Source organism: Ambystoma mexicanum, chromosome 12, assembly GCF_040938575.1.
Source record: "Ambystoma mexicanum isolate Mex_15411 chromosome 12, UKY_AmexF1_1, whole genome shotgun sequence".
Classification (NCBI taxonomy): Eukaryota; Metazoa; Chordata; class Amphibia; order Caudata; family Ambystomatidae; genus Ambystoma; species Ambystoma mexicanum.
In genome coordinates, this window is record NC_090936.1 from 151,193,459 (window position 1) to 151,221,412 (window position 27,954).

General features: G+C 44.4%; 1 protein-coding gene across 1 annotated transcript in view; it reads left to right on the top strand.

Annotated features, from left to right (window-relative positions):
- YARS2 (tyrosyl-tRNA synthetase 2) overlaps positions 1-14,176 on the top strand; it is a 47,342-nt gene extending 33,166 nt beyond the window's left edge. Inside the window, exon 5 of the mRNA XM_069628194.1 lies at positions 13,539-14,176. Within this exon, the coding sequence (XP_069484295.1) occupies positions 13,539-13,722 (184 nt within the window). The 3' untranslated portion in view covers positions 13,723-14,176. The remainder of the gene's footprint in view (positions 1-13,538) is intronic.
- The last annotated feature ends 13,778 nt before the right edge of the window (positions 14,177-27,954 follow it).

The window sequence follows — 27,954 nt, forward strand, 5'->3', positions numbered from 1 at the left end:
GCATTTATTTTCTTGTTCCTTCTTTTCTGGGCAGTTTTTTCTTTTTTTTAACGAAGCAGAGCCTTAAAAGAAGCTAAACTACTAAATTTCAATGTTTAATGTAGCTTCAAAGCTCAAGCCTAACAATGGGCATAGTCTCCTTCTGATAAGACATAGACTGCTTAAGGCTGGGCAATAATGCTGGCTATTTTTGGTGATCAGGCTGTATGGAGTAAGTCCTTTTACCCACATACTAGTTGTCGCAATGTCTTGTATATATATTTCTGAGGCTTGTGAATCTGCTTGGATTCAAATGGCTTGCACAGGCCGTCCATACGGCTGCCCCCAGAGTATTACGACTTGTTTTAAAAATAAATCCAAGAATCGTGCTTCAACAGGGGCATTCTGTCACACTATTCCCCTCCTACGTGGACAGGGACCCATGATCCTTTATACATCAACGTCCTCTGATTATTTCAGATACAGAGCTAGAAGCCAAGCCCTAAGAGGGACAGCCTCTTTCTTAAGAGTGACCCTCCCATGCCTCCCCCTGTAGAGGGAAGTATAACATTGTTTGTCCATGCATGGAAGGGGATCACATCTGAAAAGTGGGTCTTATAAACAGTAGCCAATGGTTACTGTGTGAGCTCCATACAATCTTTCTCGGAGAGAAAAGAAAATGCAGTGGGAGCATTTAATACTACTGCAAAAGGTAGTCTAGGCATCATTGCAAAAAGAGTACCATTGAAGCAGTCCCACCGCATCAGGCAAACTTGGGCATTTATTTACTACATTTCTAGTTAACAAGACAAATAAATGCTGGTGTTAGACCTACAGTCAGCAAACAAATATGTCGAACTGCAGAAGTTCCGGGGGACCACCCATAAGGAAGTAATCCCGGCTTAAAAAATGTTTTTTTACAAAAAAAGACATCTAAGGCAACATTGGATATGAAAGATGCATACTTTCACATCTCAATGTTCCCAGGTCACCGAAAGTATGTGCACTTCAAGGTGGGCTCTCATCCCTTTCAGTTGGAATTGCATTGGCACCTGTGTGTTAAGGGAGGTCCTCACAGTGGTGGTGGCACATCTACTCAGGCAAAATATTCATATGTACAATTATCTGGAAGACTGAGAACGGGGGAAACAGAGGCAGTTTGCTTACAACACATTCCAGTGGTAATACATCTTGTACACCAAGTGGGGCTTTCAATCAACAAACCAAAATCGAACCTCACCCCCTTAAAAAGAAAACAATTCCTCGAGGTGTTCATAGACCCAAAACAAGCGCTAGCCTACCCATCTCAAGAGCGTGCTAGCAATGTTAGCCCAGGTGTCGTTTTACTAGGTCGGAAGTCCGAATACAATCGGAAGAGTCATGAAACTGTCGGGAATGATGGCTTCCTGCATATTAATTATTCCTCACTCAAAACTCTGCATGCACTGATTAAAACAATGGCTTACAGTGTAATGGTCACAGGTGTCTGGGGGGTAGGATAATGTTGTTGTATTGTAAATGGTGGTAAACGCTCTTCGGTGAAGGTAGGCTATGGGTCGGGGGCGGGGCAAATGTCAAGAGCTCGCTGTGCAAAACACATGGACGCAACAACATATGGCTCAACATATAAAAGAGTTGGAACGCCAGGATATCAAAATGGCCCTATTTTACTTATGCGTGTTTTTTTGCAGGTTTGTTTGTAAACCATAAATGCAATAAAGAATTGAATTGAAAATGGCCCTGTATTGCTTCCAAGCACTACTTCTAAACAACAGCATGCTTATCCACATAGTAACTACCACAGCCATGTTTTACTTAAAAGAGCAGGGCAGCACACGCACTTCTCGCTCAACAAATATGGCACTTATGCGTAAGACACATTTTAATTTGGGTGCAACGTGTGCCGGGAGAGCACACAATCTTAGGCAGAGTGCTTCCGGCAAGAACACAAATGGTGAAATCAACACAAGTATACTCCTACAGAGGTTTGCAATATGGGGGAATCGCCCTTCTGTGGACCCGTTTGCAGCAGCAGAAAATGCAAAATGCCCAGTCTATGCGTCCAGGTACACATAACTTGGGTCGATAGAAAACACTGTGGATGAACTGGTCAGGGATATTTAATAGGCTTTTGACCCCCGGCACCACTGCTTCAGAGTAATACATAAATTGCTACACTACATTTAACAATGATTCTCATTAGACCAATGTGCACCTTCACAAATCAAGATTCACCCAATCTGCGACCTACTGAGCCACGCACATAACCTGAAAACACACAACCAGCACACTAAAAACATGGCAACCTGGCTCCTGAAGTTAGAGAGTTTTGTCATTTACACTTGCCACCAAGCTACATGGACATCTTGCGTGAGGCAAGAAAACCCCAACATTAGAAACTACTACAATAGTAAGTGGAAGCAGATTGTCATTTCATGTTCAAATATAAACCCCTTTCACTGCACACCAGCAGATGTTGTTCCATACCTGCTTTACCTTCTTGATTTGGTTTTGATTTACAAATCCCTTGAAGTTCACTTAGCGGGACTAGCAGCTTACAGCAAGTTGCAACATATAAGGTGTCTTGTTGGAAAGTGCCTGTCATCAAAACATTTATGGAAGGTGTTGAGTGCATTTACCAACCAGTCGGACACCCTCAGGCTGGTTCGGACTTTCATGAACTTCTACAGAGGCCTTTTGGGACCTCATCTGAACCAGTGCATACAGCCCCTTTTGGAAAAGGGGAAATGACAAAGTAGCCTTTCGAAATGACTTCATATCCATCTGGAGAATACGTGAACTACAAGCCCTCTCGTTCAATGAACCCGTTGTCACTGTTCATAAGCATAAAAAGGTCTTAAGAACACATCCACGCTTTCCACAAAAGTGCATTTCTAACTTCCATGTCAAACATTCTCTAATTACAATCATTCTTTCCTAACCCACAGATTAGGGGGCTGTAATGTTCTAAGTTAGCTGAACCAAAGAATTTCTGCAAAGCAATCCAATTCTGAATTTGTTTTGCAAGAAGAGAAAGGAATATATTGACTAAAGCCAATGTTGCCAGATGGATTGTAAAGTGTATATATCTCTGCTACACGTTGGCACATAAATCGCTCCCGTTCACCCCTAGGGCGCACTCCACCCATACCAAAGGCAGAACATAAGCTGTCATTTCAAAGATGTAATTGAAATCCATTTATAAAGCGGCAAGTTGGACCTCAGTTCACACTTCTGCACAATACTATGGTGTGAATACACAGGCAGGGGCTGATTCACAGGTGGGCCAAGCTGCCTTAAAACATATATTTGCAACTGTACCCTCACCTCGCCAACCTCCTTCATCTGGTACTGCTCGCTTGTATATGCAAAGCAGGTGAATCTAAGCAGATTCACAAGTCTCAGAAAATCAGCATTATTTAGCTAGTAATTGTTTTTCGGTGGCTTGTCTGCTTAGAATCACATATGGCCACACTGCCACCCACTTGAGAGTAAAGGGGCAGTATAAAATGCAGCAACACTCGCACAGAACATGCATCTCATGAAAGAAAAACAAACTACCTGAGGTAATCTTAGTGTGAAGGATTGCAAATTCCTGTGCACATAGAATAAGGGATGGTGTGACAAACACTCAGTTTTCGCCCTATTTTTCAAGTTTGAAAAAACAAGATTAAATTCTCCAAACCAACCACTAGATTGCTGCCTATACATAACATGTGATTCAAGATACAAGCCACAGAAAGACCATTATTGCAAATCAATCCATGTTTATTTCGGATTTCTCCAGCCACATGAGGCCAGGTAAGGGTGCGCTGCCCATCCCCATAGCCTGCTCCCAAAAATTAACCTTTAGTACTTTAAAAAGTACATTGTACGTGGCGTGTGTCCCTTTCCATGCCTGCTTCCCCGCACATATTGGCCCGCCTCTCAACCCTCCCTCGCGACCCAATTGGTCCCCTCGCCTTTCCCACAACATAGGGCCTGAACCTACTGCAGGCACCCGACCCCCGCCATTTCTCCAGCCACATGAGGCCAGGTAAGGGTGCGCTGCCCATCCCCATAGCCTGCTCCCAAAAATGAACCTTTAGTACTTTAAAAAGTACATTGTGCGCGGCGTGTGTCCCTTTCCATGCCCGCTTCCTTGGCACATACTGGCCCGCCTCCCAACCCTCCCTCGCGACCCGATTGGTCCACCTCGCCTCATGACACCCCCTCCCAGGGAAGAGCTCTGCCCGTGCAGCCCCTGCGGCGAAGGACCCGAGGCAAAGGGTGGTTCCAACAGAGGCGGATCCAGAAGGTGTCTGCAGGTGTCTGCAGGTGTCTGCAGGTGTCTGCAGGTGTCTGCAGGGGAAGCCAAGGAAGCCAGCAGATACCAACAAAACTGTGAGTGTGGCACTGGTGGGGTGCAGAGCAATTACTCTACTCCTGAAAGCCCCCGTCACTCTACCTTACCTTCCATAGCGTAGACTGCCATACACTTAAACAGTACATACATAGGAAGACTTGTGACCACTGTAAATGGATTGTAAATGTTGCCTTGTGATGCATATTAACTTGCCTGCCAATTTTAGCTCGTGCCACACATGTAAGAAACTGAACTTTAGCTTGCTCCGCATCTAGATAGAAATGTGATTATTAGCATGTGCCACACTTGGGATTCCTAACTTTAGCTTGCGCCATATCTAGATAGAAATGTGACTTAGCATATGCCACACTAGTATGGGATTCTGAACTTTAGCTTGTGCCGCATCTAGATAGAAATGTGATTCTTAACATGCGCCACACTTAGAATTCTGAACTTTAGCTTGTGTCGCATCTAGATAGAAATGTGATTATTAGCATATGCCACACTCGTATGGGATTCTGAACTTTAGCTTGCGCCGCATCTAGATAGAAATGTGATTATTAGCATGTGCCACACTCAGGATTCCTAACTTTAACTTGCACCGCATCTAGATAGAAATGTGACTGTTAGCATATGCCACACTCATATGGAATTCTGAACTTTAGCTTGCGCCGCATCTAGATAGAAATGTGATTATTAGCATATGCCACACTCGTATGGAATTCTGAACTTTAGCTTGCGCCGCATCTAGATAGAAATGTGATTATTAGCATATGCCACACTCGTATGGAATTCTGAACTTTAGCTTGCGCCACATCTAGATAGAAATGTGATTATTAGCATATGCCACTCGTATGGAATTCTGAACTTTTGCTTGCGCCGCATCTAGATAATAATGTGATTCTTAACATGCACCACACTTAGGATTCCTAACTTTAGCTTGCGTCGCATCTAGATAGAAATGTGAATGTCGGCATGTACCGCACCTAGATGGAATCCCACAATAGCAAGGACAGCAATGCCAACTAACCAACCAACCAACTAAGACTTTCATCCCTCTGCATACACTTCGCAAACTCTAACCAAACGCAACCACAAGCCTAAAACGCAGCAATCCGCACAAACTTCACAACAATGCAACAAAACAAGACACACATAGACTTGCACAACAGCTCACGATGACTACCGACCGTAAAACACCCCAAGCCCAGCCAACGGACCCATCGGGCTGAGGCTGCCAACAGCACATCACTGCTCTCTTGCACTTTTCCAGCTTATTCCCACTAACCCACTCCCTCTGCTCACCTTTTCAGAGCCGCCAGAGTGCCACGGGACCATTTCGGTGGTGATAGTGCGCGGTACAAATGTCCTTTAACATTAACATAAAATCAATAAAACATACATAACCATGCCCTACAATGTAACAAAAAAGAAATCTTAACTAGTATTAGAAGATATCATGTTCGAGCCATAGATATTGGATGGGAAATATCTCCTAATACTTTTATGTATTTTGTTTAATATTTAATCCTAAAGTTGTCATACTATGGTAACATAAGAATCTGTGGCATAGCAAAAACATGTTTCATCTGCCCTCATCTGATAAGTCATTTACAGCAAAGGTTTCTATTGTTTTCCTGCCGAACATGTGTTTACCTCTTACCTGCTGGACTATTCTACATGTGCGTTAATGTTGCACACGTAATCTTGGAAAGGTGGTTTTAGAACAGTGTGGTTGACCTGCTCATCCAGCTTAAATAAACAGATTGTACCCCTTATCTCTGGGTAACCATATAACATAAGGAAGAGAGTTTCCAGTGGGCTAATATGACTGGTTGTTTATATAGCGTTTTATCAATTAACATCTCAAAGCAGTGTGATAAGTTGTTACTACCTCCAGCGTTTGTTCTTTCCTTTGTTCCACTTATTTATTTCTTCTATACCCTCACATCAGAGCAAACACTTGCCTCTGATATAATGGTATTATAATCAGTGTCTTCGAGGAATGCTTTTTTCTAGACGAACTGCATAAGCTTAGTCTGCGACCTGTCTCGCATAATTTCTATTTTTAAGCTTTAAATTGCATATTTTCAATAATTGCACTGTCAGCCGGCTTGCAGAGAAAAAGGATTTAGTTTTGCTTTACATATTTCACAAAAAGGGTAATTCTGCATTATTGCAATACTAGCTTTTCAAGTATTGAAAAGCTGGAGACTGTTGACACAGTGCATGACGTTATGATCCGCAATACCAAACAGAGCTGTATCCTGAATATTCAAACCCTGCAACATGAAATGGAAAAGATTGCACATAAATAGAATTGAGGTTCTCAGCTGCTGCTGTGTGTGAACATAACACAGGAACTGAATGAAAGTTCTTTCAATCATCTTTTCTATTGGAATGTTATTGGAATGTTATTTATTCTCACAAAGACTCGCTCATGATCACTTGATCACCATAGTAAAAAGTGGTTGTTGTCTTCCTAGAAATTACTTAACTTGCGCAACCTCCCTAAAAGGCTTGGCAGGCCCACCTGTATTTTCTGACCCTAGATTGTAACCCCCTTTATTTTGAAGAGTGGAGCAAGGTCTCTGGGGCGTTGGGTGTTTTGTGGGGCTAAGAACAGCAAGACCAGGGGGAGCTGTGTCGAGCTCCAACCGGAAGAAGCCCCAAGAGGGTTTTGGAACTCATTCAAAAGTCAAAACTCGGTAGCTGCTGGGAATTTTCTTTCACCGAGGACATTCCTCCAGTAGCTGCAGTCCCCAACGTCTTCTGTTTAACTTGAGATCAAGCATGTTCACAATCAGGCGTTGGACAATCCTGCTGCTGAGGGCTATCAATCAGTCTCTGTACCACTCTCACATTTTAATAAAAGCCAGGTTTGAACAGCTTGTGCCTTAAGTTAAGCATGTTACTATTCGGTTAGACGATGTGTGCCAATGTGCAGCTTACTGTTACTTTGTGTTATAACATTTCAGCCTACATATCTACCTTTGGCATGTTTTGGAGACAGGTGGAATTCACAATCGCACGTTGCTTTGGACACTGCTTTGCATGTGGTGAGCTGTGGCTTTGTTGAACAACCTTCTTCATTGGTTAGTTCCTTCCAAATGGGATTCTAATAATAGCCACCATTCTACGAAGCAGAGTTTGCTGTTGAAATTGCCCCTGGAACTACTTGTTCATCACAAACCGTGTCTTTCGGCTGTCCAGTCGCTACTTCTAGAACAATCCTCTGGTCAAGAGTCTTGTATGTTAGCCGCAGTGTGATAGGCACTCCCCACCTGTTCGAATCCAATGCACGTTATGCCCATGTTTAAGGCCCCTTACTAAAGACACCAAAGCAAGACTTACAAATTAGAAACTCTCCTGCATACACCCTGGTGTATCTGATGGAAGGGCCCCCAAGCTGTCTTTCTGCACTGGAGCTTTTGCTTTTCTCTCTCCTCTCAATTTCACAGATTTTAAAATGGATTATACCTTTCCTCGTGTTTCACTGTTCTTCGGGGTGTGTCACATTTCATAGAAGCAGGGTTTTAAAAACTAAAACCCTAAGCTGTTACTGTGGCCTCATGCAGCCTATTCTTCGTTGTAACATATGAGCATATCTGGCCTGCTTTGAAAAATGAGCTATTCCCAAAGAAATGTTGCTTGGAACAGGGCTTTGAATGTGCTCAAGTAAGTTGTGGCGTGATGACCAGCACACATTTTAGTACTTGTTTCAGAAAATGTAAATGGACCCTTTAATGTGTTTAACCAATCAAACTATCAAGTGATTATTCATGCTGCCTGCTAGTGAAGTTCAAAAGCTGTATAATGTACTGGGGTTTTTACATTTTCTGTAATGAACACCTACACGTGTACTTTGTGGCTTTCTCTTCCTTCTCAGCCTAGTGCTGAGTGCATCCTGTAAGACCGTTAACGACCGCAGGCCTAAAAGCAACGCTCTTCTACATTTAATCTTATATCACGTACGCTGTTCTAGTATGTTTTCCTCAGAGTTCAGGTCTAACTGAATGCGCAGTCTGGGCTGATCCCTCCGCTCCAATATAGTGTCACGTTTTCTTTGTCATCTAAACATTTATTGTAGCCATCCTTACTTTAAACTCTGACACAGTTACGAAGTACCCGCTAATCGTGATCATTGACCCTTCAAAACCTGCATGGTTCTTCGTATCTAATCGGGCATTGTTTTTCCTATGCAATTTCAGCATTGCACCCTGTCTCGTCATAGACTATTTGATTCCTCTTTGCTCATAACAACATGCTGGCCTGTTTTAGTGGACTGTTCCGCTTGTAAGCACAAAGTGTTCTTTTTCTTCCTGCAGGTCAATGAGAAATAACCTTTTGTAATGCAGTTGGCTTATCTCTGATTGATGGATAGAGATACAAAGAGGGGCACTTTGGCATTTGGACAGCAGAGGGCAACCTAACACTGATAAATTGCATCGGCTGACTAAGACACATAGGGCCTCATTATAACCCTGGCGCTCCTGTAATGAAGGGGGCCGGTACGGGACCCGCCCCCTTCATTACGGGAGCGCCGATTACGAGGTTCCCTTTGCGGGACCCGGACCAGACGTCTGGTAAAACCAGATGTCTTTTCTGGGTCCGCGAGGGGAAGAGGGAGGTAACAACGGGAGACTTGTAATGTGCCCGTTACCTCCCTCCCCATTCCCATTTGAGCCCTATGGGGGCTCAAATGGGAATGGGGAATGCTTCCTGCAAGGAGGAATTACCGGGTCCTCCTATGTCGGAAAGACCCAGTAAGTCCCCATTGCAGGAACCCAGTAATGGAGCACCATGGCTGCCTCCAAACACGTAATGAGACCCATAGTCTATTTGATATGAGCAAAACAACAGGACCTTAAGTAACTGTAAACCTGTCACATTTGATAGAATAGTTAAGCAAAAAATATTGCTTTTAACTGTTTGAATATGGAAATAAATAACGTTAATGATTCAATTGTGTAATGCTTGTTTGGGCTTACAGTGGAATCCTCTCAACAATTGTTTTCTTGAAAAGCCTGTGTTAAATGTAGGAATAGCAGCCAGCTTGTTAATGGTGGAATTTAGATTAGAGGTTCATTTTTGCTCACCGTAGAAGAGAGCGGCCAGCCAACTAATGGGAAGGTCTATGAATAGAAAGTTGTTACGCGCCAGTGATTCCACTGAATTGTTTAGATGATAGACCTATTAAGGCAAGAGCAGCTGAGAATACGATGGGGGCGAAAATGCAAAAATTGACTGTTAGAAGTCATGTTAAAATGTTAAAGGTATTTGTACCGCGGACCGTCACCAACAGAGTTGTTCCCCAGGCGCTCTGGTGATCTGCAAGTGGGAAGGTGGGATGGGTTAGTAAGGTGAAGGGGGAGTAGGATAGTGGGAGGAGTGGTGTTCTGTTGGCAGCTTCAACTCAGTATACACGGATGCTGAGCTTTGGTGCGAGTATCGGATCAATGTCCGTCCTCGTGTGCTGTTGGTGCGGCTTATGTTGCAGTGTTGTAAAAGTGTGTGCCGGTTGTGAGTTTGGTTTTTTTTTTTTTTTGGAGTGAGATAAGTATGCAGAAGTGTTGACCTTTTTTAGTTAGTGGGATATATGATATTTAACATGCTAACATTCACAATCCTATCAGGAAGGGACTCAGGCCAACGTTCAGGATTCTATCCAAGTGTGGGACATGCTAAGATTCCCAAATCCATTTAGGTGTTGCACTTGGTAATCTTCATAATTCCATCCATGTGTGGCACATGCTAACATTCACAATCCTATCTGGGTGCGACGCAGGCCAGTATTCACAATCCTGTCCAGGTGAGGGGCAGCCTGGAGTTCACAGTTCTATCCAAGTGTGGCGCTTGCTAACCTTCACAATCCTATCTAGATGCGGTGCAGGCCAAAGTTCAAAATTCCATTTAAGTGTGGCACATGCTAACATTCACAATCCTATTTAGATTCGATGTAATCCTATGATGTGATAATACAACCCTACATAGTACACTCTGAAATAGGCATAGTTACCAGGGACTATCCTGAACGCCTGCTGAGCAGATTCTTTTAAGGCCAGAGCTGCTAGGACGTTTTTACATCTACCCCGTGGTTCTAATTTATAGCCATTTTCCATTTTTGTTTCAAATTCCTATTATTTTCTTGCGCATATATTTTGGGGAGTTTGATTTGGATGTTGGACCAGCTTTGTGTTTATTGAAATCGAGTGGCCATGCTATTTGTATGTTTTTGGGCCGGTTAGCCGTTAACTGTCGACAAGAGTTTGTGGCGCACTGGTCTGAAATAAGATACGATTGGTACTTCACACTTCAAAACCTGCACTCGTTCTTGTACCTCTGCAGAGGATAAGTGACCCCATAAATACATTAGTGGATGTGAGAGAAGATTCCAACAGGTGAATTGCTACGGTTTACCCTTTTTTATTTCTCTTTTCGCCCATGGCTTTAGATTGCTTTTACGTGATCACCCTTAGTAGGCATGCAGTATTGATAGATTTTTTTATACGTTGCATTTAATGGGTTTACAGAGGTTGAAATAACAACATATGTCTAATGGCATAGAAGGGAATACGAATATTCAGGTACCCTACTGTTAAAATGCTAAATTGCTTATTGTTGGACTATACTATTTTTAATACTTATGCCTACAAGAGAATACATATACATGCGTGCAAGAGCATTCTTAATGTGTCCGATTGCATGAGAGGCACTCTATTGCTAGTGTGCATGCTTGTTGTTGCAAAGTTTGATGGCATTTAAGGGTGATAATTACACAAGGGTAGTAAGAGTCGGTTCTTATATGCCCCGTGGGTAGGCTCCGAACAATTTGTATATCTAATAGTAAACTTATTAGATGCTCTGGGGTAGAAGGTTCTCTTGGCAAAAAGGTCACAGAGGTAACCCTCTCTGCAACCTTGCGTCGGGTATAGCACTATTATCTGCTACAAAATATTCCTCCACCCTAGAAGGGGCATTCTGACAGCCTCTTGAGTGGCGGTTAGGATCCGGCAAGTAGCCGACTCTGAGGGCCCGATTCACAGATTTATCTGCATGGAAAATCGGGACTTTGCGTGCCAAACTGTGTGCAAAATCACATTTGTCGATTCATGGAATTGAATGTGTGGCACTTTTTTTTTTTACTTTGTGTGCAAGCTCGTCACGTCCCTGCGAGAGACCGAGTGCCTTGCGCAGAGGACAGGTTAGGGGTAGAACATGGAAAATGAGGGAAAAAAGGGAAAATGTGGGCGTTAACAGGGATGGGTTGCAGGCAGTCCATCGCACGCCCACTATTGCGTGAAACAGGACGTATTCATGGATCTTGAGTACGCAACCGCTCGGCTGGGAAATGGCTACGCAAATCCCTCATAAAATCTGCCACCCGAAAGCAGGCATACAGACACTTGCGCATAGGTATCACCACGCAGAAGTAAGATCGGGTGTTGGATTGAGGGGTGCGTCCACGCAGCCGTGGGTCCAATCTGACATGGGAGTGTGCATAAGCAGGAATGGTTCATGTGGTTTCGCACACACATTTTCCGAGTTTTACCTGATATACAAATTATCGTACGCATGTGGTTGGGGTGCCGGTAACAGTTACGGGGGACCACGCGCAGGGTCCCTGAGATGCAGACCTGTTTGAAAGGTGCATCTATTCATGCCCAAGGGAGCACTCAAAGGTGACTGTTCTGGCTGTTTTTGCTTTGTGTGGGGGTGTGTCGGGGGCATTCTGGCTGCGACTTGTGTATATGGTTACTTTGCGCAAACTGTTCCATGAATACACGGAGTGCACATTTTTTATTCTGCATGGAGGCTCGTGCAATGTCGTTCTCGGCCTGCTGCCTTTGCGGGACAAATGTGCACTATTCCTTTAATCGGGCCCCTAGTTTTTATCCAAGAATTTGTTGAAATACTTCTTATTCTGATGTAGGCTGGAGATAGAGTTACGGGGGAGTAGGGAAATTGCAGGTTGCGTTTCCACAATGTTAAGCTGTTCTGCTAGGGGGATGAAACCCCTTAACTGTTTTGATGTCCCACAAATGTTCTTATACCGCGTCTTAACCCGGTGGTAATTTCCATGGACAAGGGGTGCCAATGTACCTCCAGTTAAAACCATCTACATATTTTTGCGTTCTGCCTCAAAAACTTGTTCCCCATTTTCAGTTTATCCATGTGCTTAACTACGCTGTTGTACATCTTAATTTTATCCTTGCAATGTTGGTAGTTTTCACTTACAATATTTAATTATGCCACATGATATGCTAAATAGTATCCTCATTGGCTGGGTGTGAGAAGGTGTGGTTTATTTTTGTCTCAAACGTAGATGTTGGAGGGAGATGGTTAGTTGTTTGCTAACAGAAGTGTCTGGTGGATCCCCTGCGTTTTTTTTATTTATTTTTAAATAAAGCTGGTGGTGGTTTTGGTTGGCTGCTCTCCCGCTTTTTCCACCATTTCTAAGCTCCTGCTGCATGTTCCCATCCTGCGTCCTTCGACATTGGAAGCACTCACAGTAAGAGTGCATGCTGTAGTAAAGCTATGGTATGACCTGCTCCTTCCTGCTCTTCTCTCTAGAGTTTGCTGGTTTCATAAGTTCAGGCCCTAAACAAATAAGTTTCTCATTTCCAATGGCGCACTATTTTTCTAGGTTTCTACATTGTGCTATGCCATTTGCACTTGTTCCGAGGAGCGTCCCCTGTACGCTCTGAATTACAACCTACCATACTGCCGCTCATGTTTGCAGAACTGATCTGCCCCCATCGGTCTAGCCCACTTTCGCAGAATGCATTTCTGCCGTTTATTTTGCACTTGTTTTGCAGCAAAGTGAATATGGTAAGTGGGGGATAAAGTGTGTAAAATAAATATATATATATATATATATATAGGATTGTACGCATTTCCCTCCAAAATTTTGCACAAATGAAGTAGGTGAACAATTTGTGACAAAGGTTCATAGAACCCACACGTCAGTGGAGGTGACTTTGTTTTCTACTTGTGTGTAATGTGGCAATCTCTTTAAATTATGTGCCACATGTCAACAAATACAAATCTATATGGTGACAGGAAATGGGATATGGTTTGTAAAATGTTAGATTTTTTTTCATGTATTTGAAAGTGGCCAGGGTTCAGTTTGCTCCTTTGGCAACACATCCCGGTAATGCGCACTAAGTGTCAGCCAAACTGTTTAATAGGTTGCTTGTTGTTTCCTTTGTAGGCATGAGATCATCGCAACAGGCGGCGTGAACATTAACCACAGAAGAGTTTCCAATCCAGAAGAAGTTCTTGTGCCTGGACAGCATATTCTGAAAAATGGACTCTCTCTTCTGAGAGTTGGAAAAAGAAACTTCTACATTGTTAAGTGGCTTCAGTTGGGAGACAGTGAAAGTATATTGAATTAAGAGACTTCCAACATTCCACTTTATTTTCAAGAATGGATTCCTTATAGTCGCCTCCGAACATCTTGGTCAATGGGGCAGTCGTTGCGAGGTGTGCATATGCTGCTCCGGGGAAGAGTTCTGGCTTTGCCACAGCCAGTTTGTTACTCTGCAATGTATGTGTTTAATCCAGTGACCTGCCTAACAGAAGGCAGCTCTATTTTGTTCCGTTTCCCCTAATGTTACGCAAGTCTTCACCCGGTCAAAAACACGAACCGGTCATAAGGAGCATTCGCTAGGATCGTCTTGGAATGTCTCCTTGTTGGTCTGGCCCTTTACTGCACGTCGCGCAAGAGGCGAATGAGTAGTGCAGAGCCCAGGGCAAGGAAGAAACCCAGGACATAAATACTTCTACCTGACTGGGCACCCAAAGAAAATAAAACAAGAAAATGATTAATTAAATATATTAGAAAAATGAGCAGTAATGTTAATGGCTGTGCGGTTATTGTCAAGAAGAAGGAACACTTAGTTTGACTATGCGCTAAAGTAAGTTTGTATAATGAACCTTGCTCCACGTACCTTGCTAGTTATTGTGTTGCCTTCAGAGATGAGCTGGGGCAAAGCCTTCTGGGTTTGGCATGCCACTTGTTCTGCATGCATGCTAAAAGACTTGCAGTTGGTCATCAATCATTTCAGTGCATAGAGACGCAAACAGTTTGCGCTGTGCACTATGTACATAATCCTTATTAACACCCGTTCTGCAGATTTCCCTTCCCTTCCCTTCCTTATAAAAGTCTTTATTTGGAAAATGAGACCCCGAGGGAATGTAAGTATTTACATCCTCCCCCAGCGTAAAACATTTATTGTGCAAGCAGGGACGTGGCTCCCTGTTCAATATTGCCTCACCCGTTTCTAGACCTGTGGTTGTAGGAAGGTTGAGCATACATTCAACCAAGCACCAGGCAAGTTGGGTTAAAAAGCTTTAGTGTTTATATCGCCATAGTCCATATTGAGCAATGCTCAGTGTAACCTTTAAATGATGAACAATAGGGCGGGGAAAAAAACAACCTCGGGCAATTTCACAGACTTGGACATAGCCATGTAGGCAAATACATTGTTAAACATCTACAGGCGTGCCTTGGATCACTTGTGCATAGGCGTGTCCTAAATGCCATATCATACAGGGTATTATGGACAGGGCCGATGTTCTCGATTCAAATGCGTGCACAAAGCTTTGCAAAGAGGAAAATCAAGGCACGTTTCCATCATATGTCGTCACGAGGTACGGGTTAAAGTTCCTTGATTAGTAAACTGTGGTTTTTTGGTAGAGGTTGAAAAACGGCAATACAAATTCAATCCGACAATCCGTGTCAAGGATGGAATAAGATAACGGTGGTCTTCCCAGGTGCTCCCGACACCTTGGACAACGCGCCCAAACACAGAGCTGCCAATCCTGTCCATCTAGGGAACGCCCCATTCTAAGAAAGCAAGTCTCAAGATGATGGGCACCAGAAACCTCCCAAACCACTAGCATAGCAGTCACCCCTGTGGTGCCGACTGCTACTGGGCAAGGGGCATCAGCTGTAAGTCTAATGATTGGCCCATTTTGAACTCCAGGTCTATTAGTCAAGCACAACTGATTTCCCCTTCCCCCTTCCGAATCAAGGTGGTCCACCCAATCAATATCCAGTGAGCAGTTCCATAGTGGTCGACCCCTACCAGTCAACCTATGCAACTACTTGCCAGAAGTACTGCCCCCTCACTGATCTTTTCTCGTCGGGCAGGGACTTCCCGAACACTCTTTAATGCACTCCTGGCCCACGCTCCACCCCTGCTCCTCACCCCAGTACTCAATCACCCCCACCAATTTTCCATTTGGAGTGAGGGAAAAAACTCACTTTCAGCACCAATCGCCCCCCCCCCCCTTCTAATTCCCTTTCTATTCCCCTTACCCGCATCTTAAACTTCCTTCCGCCACCTCCATGTTCATCAGAGTGGTCCATCAGTCGAACCTGCTGCACTGTTGATTTGAACACCACTCCAGCTCGTCTTCCACTATTTCACTCAATAAGGTGAGGGGCCATTTTCACACAAGCAGCAGCCCCACGATCTCGCCACCCATTTTTCGCATGCTTTGTGCCTATTTCTACAGGGATATGGGCAGGCTTCTTTGAGGAAAAGAAAAAAAAGGATGCAAGCCCGAATTCTTTTTAGTAAAAGATCTAAAACATGTGTAAACCTGCATCAATACGGAGATGGGTGTCCTGGCATCGGCTGAAATGTTTTTGTGTTACCCTAAAATAGAATTCTGTGGTGTTTTACATACCTTTTCTCAAAAACGGTGCTGTAAAACTCACCGATTCAACTCCTTATCTTTAAAAAAATGGGACTATTAAGGCCCCTCTACTAAAAAGAATTCATCCGCCGGCCACTGACCTCGATAACTATGCTACTATGAACTCAGGAGCTGTCCATTGTCATGGCACCAAAAGCTGCCTCCCCCACTGCCATGCGTATAATGATGTATTTGTATTTATTTATTTATAAAGCGCAGCCAGGCCCGGGGGCATACGGGCGCGTAAATTAGATCTGGTTACAGTTACAATTAAAAGCAGTCAACAAAGGGTTATGTTACAGTTACAGGTATGTACATATTTAGTGTTGCAGGTGCATATAAACATGATCAAAGATGTCATACATACATAGTGTACAATCAGCGGACAATCACAATAGGAGCAGTAAGTTAGGCTGTCATAGAGTCCATGTTGTGAAGCCAACACTTCGTGTTATGTTTGAAGCGGTTAAATGACGGTTCTGCTCGCAAAAGCGCTGGGATTGTGTTCCATAATTTAGAAGCTTGTACATGTCCATGCCTTTGCAGCGCAGTGGCTTGACTGCTTGAGTACCATGTATGTATCCCCGCCCTTGTTTCTATGAAAGAAGGAAGGTTTGATTGAAAACGTGCTTACATCTTTGTCCCAGTGTGTCGTGCACCACTTTGGCAACTCAGTGCAAGCTACTAGCCAGCCGTAAAGACGCTCGCCACCTCATTACTGTACATACACACAGCACACCATGTCATAATCACCCAGTGGCTAGTACAGTCTTGGCACCCGGTTTGAACACATGATCCTCATGTGCACGAGTGGTGGCACAGGCCGACCTCCTGGGAGGCTGGGGTGGCCTGTGCTGCTTCTAGAAGAGTGGACAGGGGCACATTTTGTGTTTATGCCACTGTGCCAAACCAAGTAAGTCTTAAGTTATTTAGCTAACCCTATGCTTTCACGATAAATGTTGAAAGTTCTGACAACAGAAACGTGCATGATTCGCCTGTACAAATGTTCAGCTACACTAGAACTAAGCCCAGATTGCTTTCCTGGGAAAACCTTCAATGGCTACGCACAATTCTGGTTTTCCATACTTTTCTTTTGTACAACTTCCTCTTCTAGGTTCTCAATTCGGTCTACAAAGGTGCAGTCATTCCTTGTGGTAAAAAGTGCCACGCACTTCTATAGGTAACTTCAAAAACTCACACATTCGTTGATGCAGTTTGAAAATCTATTAAAGAAATGATAAAACAGACTTGAATTTGCTTATGGATTATTGCTAATATTTGGTCATTTCATCTTCAATGTTTATCCTCTCGACTGATCCGTCTATATACGGGTTTGTTTTGCTGATGGGCAAATATCTCCGAGTATGTGTTCTAAATTTCAGACAGAGCTCGGTTTCAATGTTTCTTTTGATATATTTAAAATCAAAGAGATAAATAAAACTATCTCCTTGTTTACAGATACATCTCCGCTACATGTCTTTTTCTGCTACTTTAGCTCATCAGGAGGAATACTGCATAGCACCCCTGTCTGTTAATGTAAGTCTGTAATGTATTGTTTTATATCATACAAAACTAAAGTTGTCCTTGGGAGTAGTACAGCTAGTATGTGTTTCATTTTGAGGTATATCGTTCATATCTCGAGTTCTTCATTTTAATGTTGTACAGAGGTTCTCACGGTTATGTGTTTTTTGTCGGGAACGTGCGCATAAGGACTGAGAAACTGCAACATTAAAATAAAGGACTCCAGATATGAATGATACCTCAAACTGAGAAAACATACTACATAATGACAACTTTTAGTTTAAAAAAAGAAATAACATAATTAAGATTTGCATCAGAATAAAACAAGTTCTACACATTAGACCTGATGAGCTTCAGTAGCAGCAAAACACGTGTAGAGAACATACATGAGGAGGTATATTTATAATCAAGGAGACATATGAGCCTAAAGAAAAAAAACATTCAAACAGATATAGGTCTATAACAAGATGATGTGTTGAAAATCCAGGAAACGTGCTGGGGGATATTTGTGTATCGTCAAGAAATGCATCTATTTGGGAGAATCAGTCTAGAGGGGATAAAGATTAAAGTAAATGTGGCCAAATAACAGCAATAACCAAATACAAATCCTAAAAACCAATTCAAGAAATGCACAATTCATGCATTAAGCTATAATTGCCAACATTAGCACTGAGCACTTTATACGACAAGGAATAATTTAACTTCAGAGCTCTGGCAGAACAGCAAATCATTATGCATGGTTTGAAATTAATATTCATTGAGCTGGAGCTAAAACCAGCTTTTGGGTATCGGGCATCATCCAGTAGCCAGAGCAATTGCTGGAGTAACGCGGTGCACAGCAAATGTAACTTCCACTTGAGATGCACACTTTAACTTTGTACCATTATGTGTGAGTCATTATTTTTAAAAGTGCACTCTGTGTCCTACCTAATTCTTCTCAATTAACACTGAAAGTTAATGTCACATATCTATGTTTGTAAGGCACCAAATGGCCCTAGGAGCTAAATCAAGCTGATGGTTTCAACCAGGCTCTCCCAGGCTAGAAGCAGGAGCTAACCAGCTCCCAGCAATTTCGAATCCTGCTGTGGCAATGCTCTTTCTGGTGGATGGCTACTCCCACAGATTCCCCAACTTGAGATCTATCTTGGCAGGTGGCATCAGAAGCATTTCTCCAGCATGGGGTGTTGTGTGCGCTCCAGCTCCAACTCTGGCAGATCCTTCTTCGATTCTGCAGATAATGGCACTTCGAGAATACATAGGGCACGTGATCTCCGTTCAACCCCTGCTGCCCCCATTGCTCAGCAACTGCGGCAACAGTTGAGAAAAAAAATAGGTATATGTTTCTCCTCCTTAAACATTCAGATAACAGCACTCTGGGTGTGGGGTAAGTTCGGAGTGCAATAAGGAATCTTTGGGAGTCACCATCTATCATAACGTTCCCAGCTCAGTAATTTGTTCTTCTAATGGATGTTGTTCTTCCACCCATTCTTCATCTTCTGATAGATTCCCATAGTCATTTTCTAAAAAACAGATGTGGGAAGAGAGGGATGGACTTAGGAGGACTGCTTGTTCAAATCGATGATTGGGGGTGGCCATGGAGTCCATAAAATAATGCTTCAAGAATGTGTGTAAAGCAGCCCACATGACCGGTTGAGTTTTGAGAGTGGAGGCGACTGTTTGAGGAGCAGGTGTAGCCATCACACCTCTTTTGGGATGCACTCTGAGACCCAAAGGAACTTCATTTCATGCTAGTTTAGACCACTCTGAAAATGCAGTGTCTTATTCACTTGGACATAGTTTTGTATTGGAGGATGCAGGACCTAATGTGGTGCCTTTTGAAGGCAACAACGAGTTGACCATCCTTCCTGAATTATATGGATCTGTCTTAAAGCCTTTTTGAGATCTAGTGCAATCATGCCTCATCCTTTGAGGGACATGGTAGAGAATAGGACACCAGTACAATAATCTTTTGGCTGAGGTGAAATTCCAAGATCACCTTCACAAGGAAGGTCTTACTACCTTAAGGGTAACTTTTTGTGTCTAGAAAAGGACAAGTAAGGAGGCTTTGCAGATAGTTTGTAGTTCACTTACTCTGCTGGCTGATGTAATTGCCACCAGAAAAACCTTTTAGCCACAGCAGCCATGAATGCGTAGACTCAAAGTGTGATGGTGTACGAGTGGTAAGCATTAGGTTTATATCCCACGACAGTATAACATGTTTCTTGGTGGGAACATGTTCACCAGCAATCTGAAGAATTGAATGGCTAGGAATTCAAAAATAGAACCCTTGTTTAGGTGTCCTTATGAACAGTGAAGTAGCTGCTAGAAAGCCTTTAACAGGGTTGATTTGAAAACCTTCGAGCAAGAGATAAGGAATTGCAGTAGAGCAACCAATAGGCTTCAGATCCCTCTTCCCCCACCAGGAGCAAAACATTTTCAATGGCAGTTGGCAATAGCTTTGGTAGCTGACTTGTGGACAGAGAGGATTAGGAACAAGTTACATACCTGTAACTATTGTTCTCCAGCATGGGTCTGGCATGGATTCACATTCTCATGAATATTCCCAGTCGTCAGGCTGGGAATCCTCAGTAAAAAGAAAAATAGTTTCACTCACAAACTATTTCTCCTCTAAACTAATCACTGTCCTCTGGATCATACGCCCCGTCCCCCATCCAATGACAGTCCTCTCTCTAAGCCCCTCCTCTGGCCGCCATCTTCAGATTTGGTAAGCACGTGTGGCAGTATGACCAAGAAGAGCCACAGAGGGGAGGGAGGGAGGGAGGGAGGGTGGGAGGGTTCGCGTGTGAATCCATGCCGGACCCATGCTGGAGAACAATAGTTACAGGTAAGTAACGTGTTCCTTCTCCAGCATAGGGTCTGCCATGGATTCACATGTTCATGAATAACGAATACACAGCAGTACAACATTTCACAACCAAGGGAGGTGGCAAAGCTCAAAAGAAGCAATTAACTCTTACCTCTGGAACTTACTCACCTCAAACAAACAGGTTGCATAGCACTGCTTGGCCAACTCGGGATTCCTCCCTGGAATGCCTGTCGATGCAGTAGAACCTCATGAATGTGTGCGTGGACCTCCACGTAGCAGCCCTGCAGATGTCCAGCAGGGGCACACTAGCTAGGAACGCCGTTGTCGCAGTGATTGCTATGGTGGAATGGGCTCTTGGACGGCCGACTAGCAGTTGGTTCGCCAACCGATGAGAGTGCATTATGCAGCCAGAGAGCCACCTTGAGATGGATGCTTTGGACAAGGCCTTCCCCATGCATCATAGGACCAAAGTTCACAAACAGCTGTGAAGTCTTTCGAAAACCCTTTGTGCGTGCCACGTAGGTATGGCTGCTTGCAGGATAGGGCCTGCATCTCGCCCACCCTCCTGGCGGGGGTAATGGCCACAAGGGAAGCTGTTTTCCATGAGAGGAACTTGAAAAGGCATGATGCATAGGCTCCAAAGGGGCACCCAATGAGCCTCGTCAGCACCACGTTGAGGTGCCATGCCTGATGTCTTCACCAGCAGGAAAGAATGAAAAAGTCCTTTGAGGAATGCCTTGATGAGACCAAAGTGAAGACCTTCCTGGAGACCTAGTGTTGCAGGAGATAGCCACCAGATGTACCTTGATTGAGGCGTGCGCCAGTCCGGCCTTTGTCAAGGATAGCACATATGGAAGAATCTGCAGGGCCGTGACACTCAGAGGGGTAATCTTCTGTGACCGGCAACACGTAGTGAAACACTTCCATTTGTGACGGTAGCACTTCAAATTCGATGACACCCTGGCCTTGGCGAGGACGTCGCTGCAGTCCGCAGGCAACTGATATCCTCCAAACTCTAGTGCTGCAGGAGCCAAGCCCTCCGGTTGAGTGATCTTGGGTCATGATGCAGGATTGCGCCTCCTTCTCTGGCGAGAAGATCCAGGACCACTAGTAGCTTGATCGGAGATGATGCTGACAGGATGAGAAGGTCTGGATATCCAATTTGCCTCAGCCACACCGGCGGGATGAGTATCATCCTGCACCAACACTGTCTGAGTGTATTGATGACTGGTCGCAGGAGAGGCAACTGAGGAAATGCGTACAGAAACATCCCTCCAACGGAAAGGAGAATGTGTCCCCCGGGCTCCTCGGTTGGTGGAATCTGCTGGCAAACTTCTGGCATTTGGAGTTTGCTGCTGTCGCAAACAGATTGATCTCGGGCCTACCCCATTTGGTGAAGATGTGGTCCACCTGGTCCTGCCCACTTGTGGCAGGAGTGCAATTCCCTCCTGAAGGAATCCGCAATGGTGTTCTTGACTCCCGCTAGGTGAAGACTGACGAGGAATATTTCTTGTCCGATGACTCGGTAGCATAAATCCTGCTCTTCCTTAGAGAGTGCCGGGGATCGACCCTTGTTTCCTGATGTAGAACATTGTGGTGGTGTCTGGGAAGATCCTCACCACCTTGCCCTTCAGAGACGTAAGGAATGACTTGAGGGCCCAGGACACTGCCCGTAGCCCCAGGATGTTGAAATGGAGATCCTTCTCCTCCGACTGTCACAGGCCTCTGGCGTGCAGATGTCTGGTCTGGGCTCCCCAGCCTTCCAGGGAAATGTCCGGGGTGACTGGAATGGAGGGTTCTGAAGCCCTGTGCCCCGGATTATGTTGGAGCGGACGCCTCACCACTTTATCGGCCGACGGAACCCGTTGTCCAGAGTGAACTTCTCTGTGAAGTTTCCGGACACTTGCACCCAGCAAGAGTCCAGGAACTCCTGAAGGGGTTGCATCTGTAACCTGCAGAGCTGGATGAGGTAGATGCAGGACGACATCATGCTGAGCAATGACTTGATGGTCCGCACCATGGCTGTCTTCATCGACAACATTTGCTGCACCTTCACCTGAATGTCAGCTACCCTCTCCTCCGAGGGTGATGCTAGGCAGGATACTATATATTGAGTCTGGCCCCCAGGAACAGCGCTTTCTGCAATGGTGTCTATCAGGACTTTGGATAATTGATAGAGAATCCCAGATCCGTCAGTAGCTTGATGGGTGCCTCTGTGTGTCCGACGGCCAACTCTCGCGAGCAGGGTTGGATGAGCAGTCGTCGAAGTACGTGTTCACGTGAATCCCCTGTAGACGCAGATGGGCCGGTGACAGGCACTCTGTGAACACTCTGGGAGCTGACTTCAAACCGGGGGTAGGGACTTCAACTGGTAGTGCTGTCCCTGCACTACTAAGCGTAGAAACTTCCGGTGTTTCCTGTGAATGGGGATTTGGAAGTAGGCGTCCATAAGGTCCAGCGACGTCAAGAAATCCCCTCTTTACAGTTGGCCCAGCTCGTGCTGCAACGTGACCATCCTGAATTTCTGATACTTGAGGTACTTGTTCAGACGTCGCTGGTCTAAAACGGGTGTCCAGCCGCCCCCCCCCCTTCCCCCAAGTCAAAATAGCAAAATCAGAAGCTATAGATGAATCGATTGCGGAAGGAAATAGAATACAGTTAAGAATCTGAAAGAAGCACAGACCATGAGAAGAAGAGGAATTTAAAAGCTTGAAAATATGTTTGCTTGGTTAGAAAAAGAGAGGAATCCTAAGACGTGCATAGAGGATAAGGCAGCAAAGTCCAGAGGAGATTGTGATTTTTCTCCAGCAATGCACAGCCTGCCCTAGCAGTGGTGAGAGATGCAGAGTGCAGAGGTTAACCAAAGTTGTGGCAGTTTGCAAATGGGAGAAAAATGAGAGGCAGGGTATAGAGTATTGAATGTACCTTGTAAGCCTGGAGACCATAATAAAGCTATACTGTCAGCTGAGAGAGTAGAAACCAAGATAAAGGACGGAAGCAATGAAGTAAGAGTAGAGATAAACGTAGAAGAGTCAACATGTCATAGATCATGTGGCAGAAAGGTGGTAGTACTAAAGTGGACAGGAAAGGAGCAGAGAAAGAAATGTAAAGGAAAGGAAGGGATGATCTGGAGAATAGATGGAAAGAGTAGAGCTAGAGGAATTGCATGAGTAGAAAATACTAGATCGAGAGAAAAGACGGAAACATCAGAAGGAAGGGTAGGAACATGAAGATAATAGAACAGAAAGGAGTAGAACAATGTGTAGATTAGTCACCAAAGAGCATCATGGATAAAGATTGAGGCAAAATGTAAGGGCTTTGAGAGCCAACAAGGAACTCTTAGTGCCCTCTTGAGCTGCCTCCACTATCAGACTCTCTGGAGCGTTCTGCTTTGAGAGGCATATTGGGTCAGTTGAGACTGGTTTATATATAAATATTTTACGCAAGCCCTTTTAACTATCGATGCTGAGCAAGGGGTTTGCCACAATGTCATAATCCAATTGACAATTAGGAACATTTCCCTCTGGGGAGGGCCTTTGTCTAAAATATCAGTTAGCTCAAATTGGTGGATGTGCTACAATGGCACACCGAGTGCGAAGTCTTCAGCCACTTTCTGGATCGTCTGTTGAAAGGCTGTGTTTGGGTGGTCGTATGGAGATGCTTCAATGATCTCAAACCCTGGGAAAGTTTAGTCTGCTGATATTGTCGGTCAGAGTAATCTCGACCCCCCCCCCCCACCCACTCCCACCAAAAAAGTGGTCACCTTCGGCCTGATCCTGAACCCCCAAGAAGGGGTCATTCAGACTAGTCTGTGCCTGTCCGGAAGGCCAAAGGAAAGGTTTTGGGTCACCTGCCTCATCACAGACCATGCATTATTTTGAGAAAATTGGCTCCTGGAAGCTGGTACCAAATATGCTGTGTCCTTAGACAGAGGAAGGAATTCAGCACCATCTTGTGTTGAGGCAGTCGGCACAGAAGCCTCGGGGGCCATGGCCTTTGATGCTGTTGCTGAATTGTTGAGTGCAACTCTCTTCTTTGGGAGTGGGTCATAGTCCTTCCAGTGTATGGATGCCACTTGTTTTTGGTAACTGTACACCCTGTGCTGGCACAGTGGGACCTTCTTTACTCTTTCATGTTCAGGTAGGAACCATCAGAACCTTTGAGACAATAGTGAGCATTTTATGTCTAAAATGTTCCCCTTCCTAAGCAGATGTAGTCGCTGTTGAAATCCCAGCTTCTGTGTAGAAGAGATGGCGGGCCCATCCTCGCTCTCATTCTGGTCTGATTGCTGATTTTTCTTTTGTTGTGGGCTAAAGAAGAGGAGTGGTGAGACCCACTCCTGGAATGGGACAGGTTGTGATGTTTTTTGTGAATTTTCTTAAGTCTCTTCTTTTCCTCTTTCCTTGGACAGTTATTTTGGATGTGTGGAGTGCCAACTCCCTTCCCTACTTCGATGTACAGCTTCCGGACAAAATTTCTCTAGATTTAGGGGATGGTCCAGAGCCAGTTTGTCCACTCATTCCGTGGTTGCCTTGGACTTATTTCCCCACAGGAACCACACTCTAAGACAATGTTTTCCTACTCCCAAACACAGATTATATGGGGTTGGTAATCGACATTGTACAAGTGCAGTCCCTGCAGCATTTGGACTCCAAAGCTTTAGATGAACGTATCATAGCTGGAAGGATTGAAAATGATGCAGGACACAAAGAAAAATTCTCTGTGGAGATAAGTTCCTGTCAGTGTGCCGAGGGTATGGAAAGCAAAGGAACAGAGGCCATGCTGTATATTTTTAAATATGTGTACATATATTTACACTCCATATGCTATCATTTCTGGAGTTGCGTGATCCGCCAGAGAGTTGGAAATGGGATACATGACACTGCCTGCAGGGGAAAAAGTTTCAGCTGCTGGCCAGGATATATATAGATATGAGGCTCTGTGGGCGGACAGTATCCATTAGAAAGGTCTATATAGGAATCCTGCAGCTTAATACATTCATGTACTTATGACCACACAAAAAAAACTTACTGGGGCAAACAATTTCTTATACAAAGGTCCAGCTCTATGTATATATTGAGTGGGTTAAAATAAACCTTTCACTTATAAATATAAACATCAATAAATCATACAATCTTCAAGGTGATGAGCAAAGTAACTGTTAAAACTCAAGCTTTTATTTCACTAGACGTAATGGAATAGTGTGCTCAGAAATATTATTGTCCCGAGGGTTCGGGCATGTGTTTTTAAGCATTTGTGGATCGATCATACAAATATTTCCTATGCACCGTACCATAGTTTTCCTCTTTCGTACACATGCGAAATCAGGCAGCAGGGCGCGGCCATCTTGTGATAATCTTATCCGTTGACGCATCGCCCAAGGGTGGACTGCCCTGGTGGCCCTAAATCATATCCCCCGCCCCTGAGGCTGGGATCACTAGACTCGTACCGCCCATTTCGCAACGTCAATGCACGTCTCGTGTCAACATTCTCTGCACTTCAGCTACTGACGTGTCTCCCTGGAAATGGCAGCACGCCTCTTTCCTCAATAAGTATAAACAGACCGCTTCTCAACAGACATCATCATATTTGCTTTTCCATTTCTTTCACAGTCTTTTTTGTTGTTGTTGAGTATTCTGTGCCCGTTTCTGTGCTCTGGTCAGCTACCTTCGTCGTCTGTAGCCCGTGCGAACAGATAAGAGTACCATTACTATCCATTTTTTTTTTTTGCCCCATAATGGCAACAATACAGCCCTACCAGTACGAGTCGGAGTATTCCGAGGCGGAATTACTCGAAAGAGAAAGATGCGCAAACGATGGGGCTTTGGATGACAGTTGGGAGGACAATTCAACAGATCAAGAGCTTGTACCTAGTCGCATGGACAGAGTTTCCACCTGGTGTATCTTCAATCGGTGCGCCCTAATGCCAGCTGAGGAGAACTACTACTGCTATTGCCGAGAAAACTCTGGATGCTTGTCCTACTTATTGGAAGGCAAGACACGGCCGCAATGCGTTACTGAGTTGCCAGACTTCAGGGAAGCCTGCCTCACACGGACCGTGTGGAGGATTATGATGGTGCTTATGCTTGAACTTCGAGCAACAGTTCGCCCTCGCAATCCAAGTAACGAGTAAGTGTACTCTAGTTGTGATGTCACTTAGGCCACTACCATTTCAAGGTTGTCTCCTATATTGTCGTAACTTTGATCTATCAATGCCAAACAAATGTAGTCTTGCATTTCTACACATCACTTGCAATTTGGGGAAATCCTAGTGGTCTCCTTATGTTAATTTCATGTACATCCATGAAGCAATATTTCTTTGTGTCCCAAATGTAATGGAATGCATAGTCGTTCAATATTGTACAGTGTCTAGGTAATATTTTTACTGGCAACAATGCCATTGGATAAAAGAATTGTCATTGGCAACTAAGATTTAATACACTTATCGTGTTCATTTAAAAACAGTTTGTAGCTTTCTCTCACAGGTGGTACAGGCTGGTGGCCTGTCGTTCGTTTACATGGTGGCTTCACGGGAGGCTTGGACACTGCGTTCGACGTGTAATACCCGCCTGTGTCGTTGGTGCCATTAGAGAAACTTTCCCCAGTGACAGCGGTCAGTAAAGGGGATTTTCCCACACTCTGCTGCAACCAGAAGTTTTTAATGTGTAGTACATTTGTTCCATCAAAATCAGCAACAAAATAAAACACAACAAAACTTTTATCAATGGTTGTTTCAGTTTTTCAGTGAATCAAGTGTGTCTCCATTTAGCAGTGTTCCAGGCCTTGTCTGCACGCCTGAGGCCCCTCGATTATCAAAGGCAGCTGGCACCAGTGCATGTGCGCTGCCAAAGGGTGCTGGCTGGTGTGGGAACGGCCAAGGTGCCAAACACCATGTACACTTCAATTCAAAGGTATCTTATGCGCAGGGATCAATGTTCACATGCCCTCCTCAGACCCTGTGTCTCCAGGCAGGATCCCCTGAAGAAGGCTGCGCCCCTGCAATCCACATAAGTGTCTCCATTCAGCAGTGTTCCGGGCCTTGTCTGCACACCTCATGCCCCCCTCCATTATCAAAGGCAGTTTGCACCAGTGGATGGGCGCTGCCAAAGGGTGCTGGCAGGGGTGGGAACGACCAAGGTGCCAAACACCATGTACACTTCAAAAGTATTTTACGCGCAGGTGTCAATGTCCACATGCCCTCCTCAGACTGCATGTCTCCAGGCAGGATCCCCTGAAGCAGGCCACGACCCCTGCTATCCACATAAGACCACGCCATTCATTCACATACACATCCTCTTTTCTAATTCTTTATAAACCACTTGATATCATGAGAACATCTTTGAGTCTATTAGGCGCTAAACTGGTAAATGTGTCTATCCAGAAGGTCTCCCTGCGAAGGAAATCTATTTCCGAAATGCATTGGCAATTTTGGTCTGATTGATTTAATGGATTGTGGCAAATTCTTCCTCACTAAGAAAATATTAGTGACTTCTCATTTTTTAGGTTATTTTTGATAAAAATTGTTTTGAAAAACAGCAAAAATCTTTTCCTTTTTTTTGTCTTCCCTAAACTT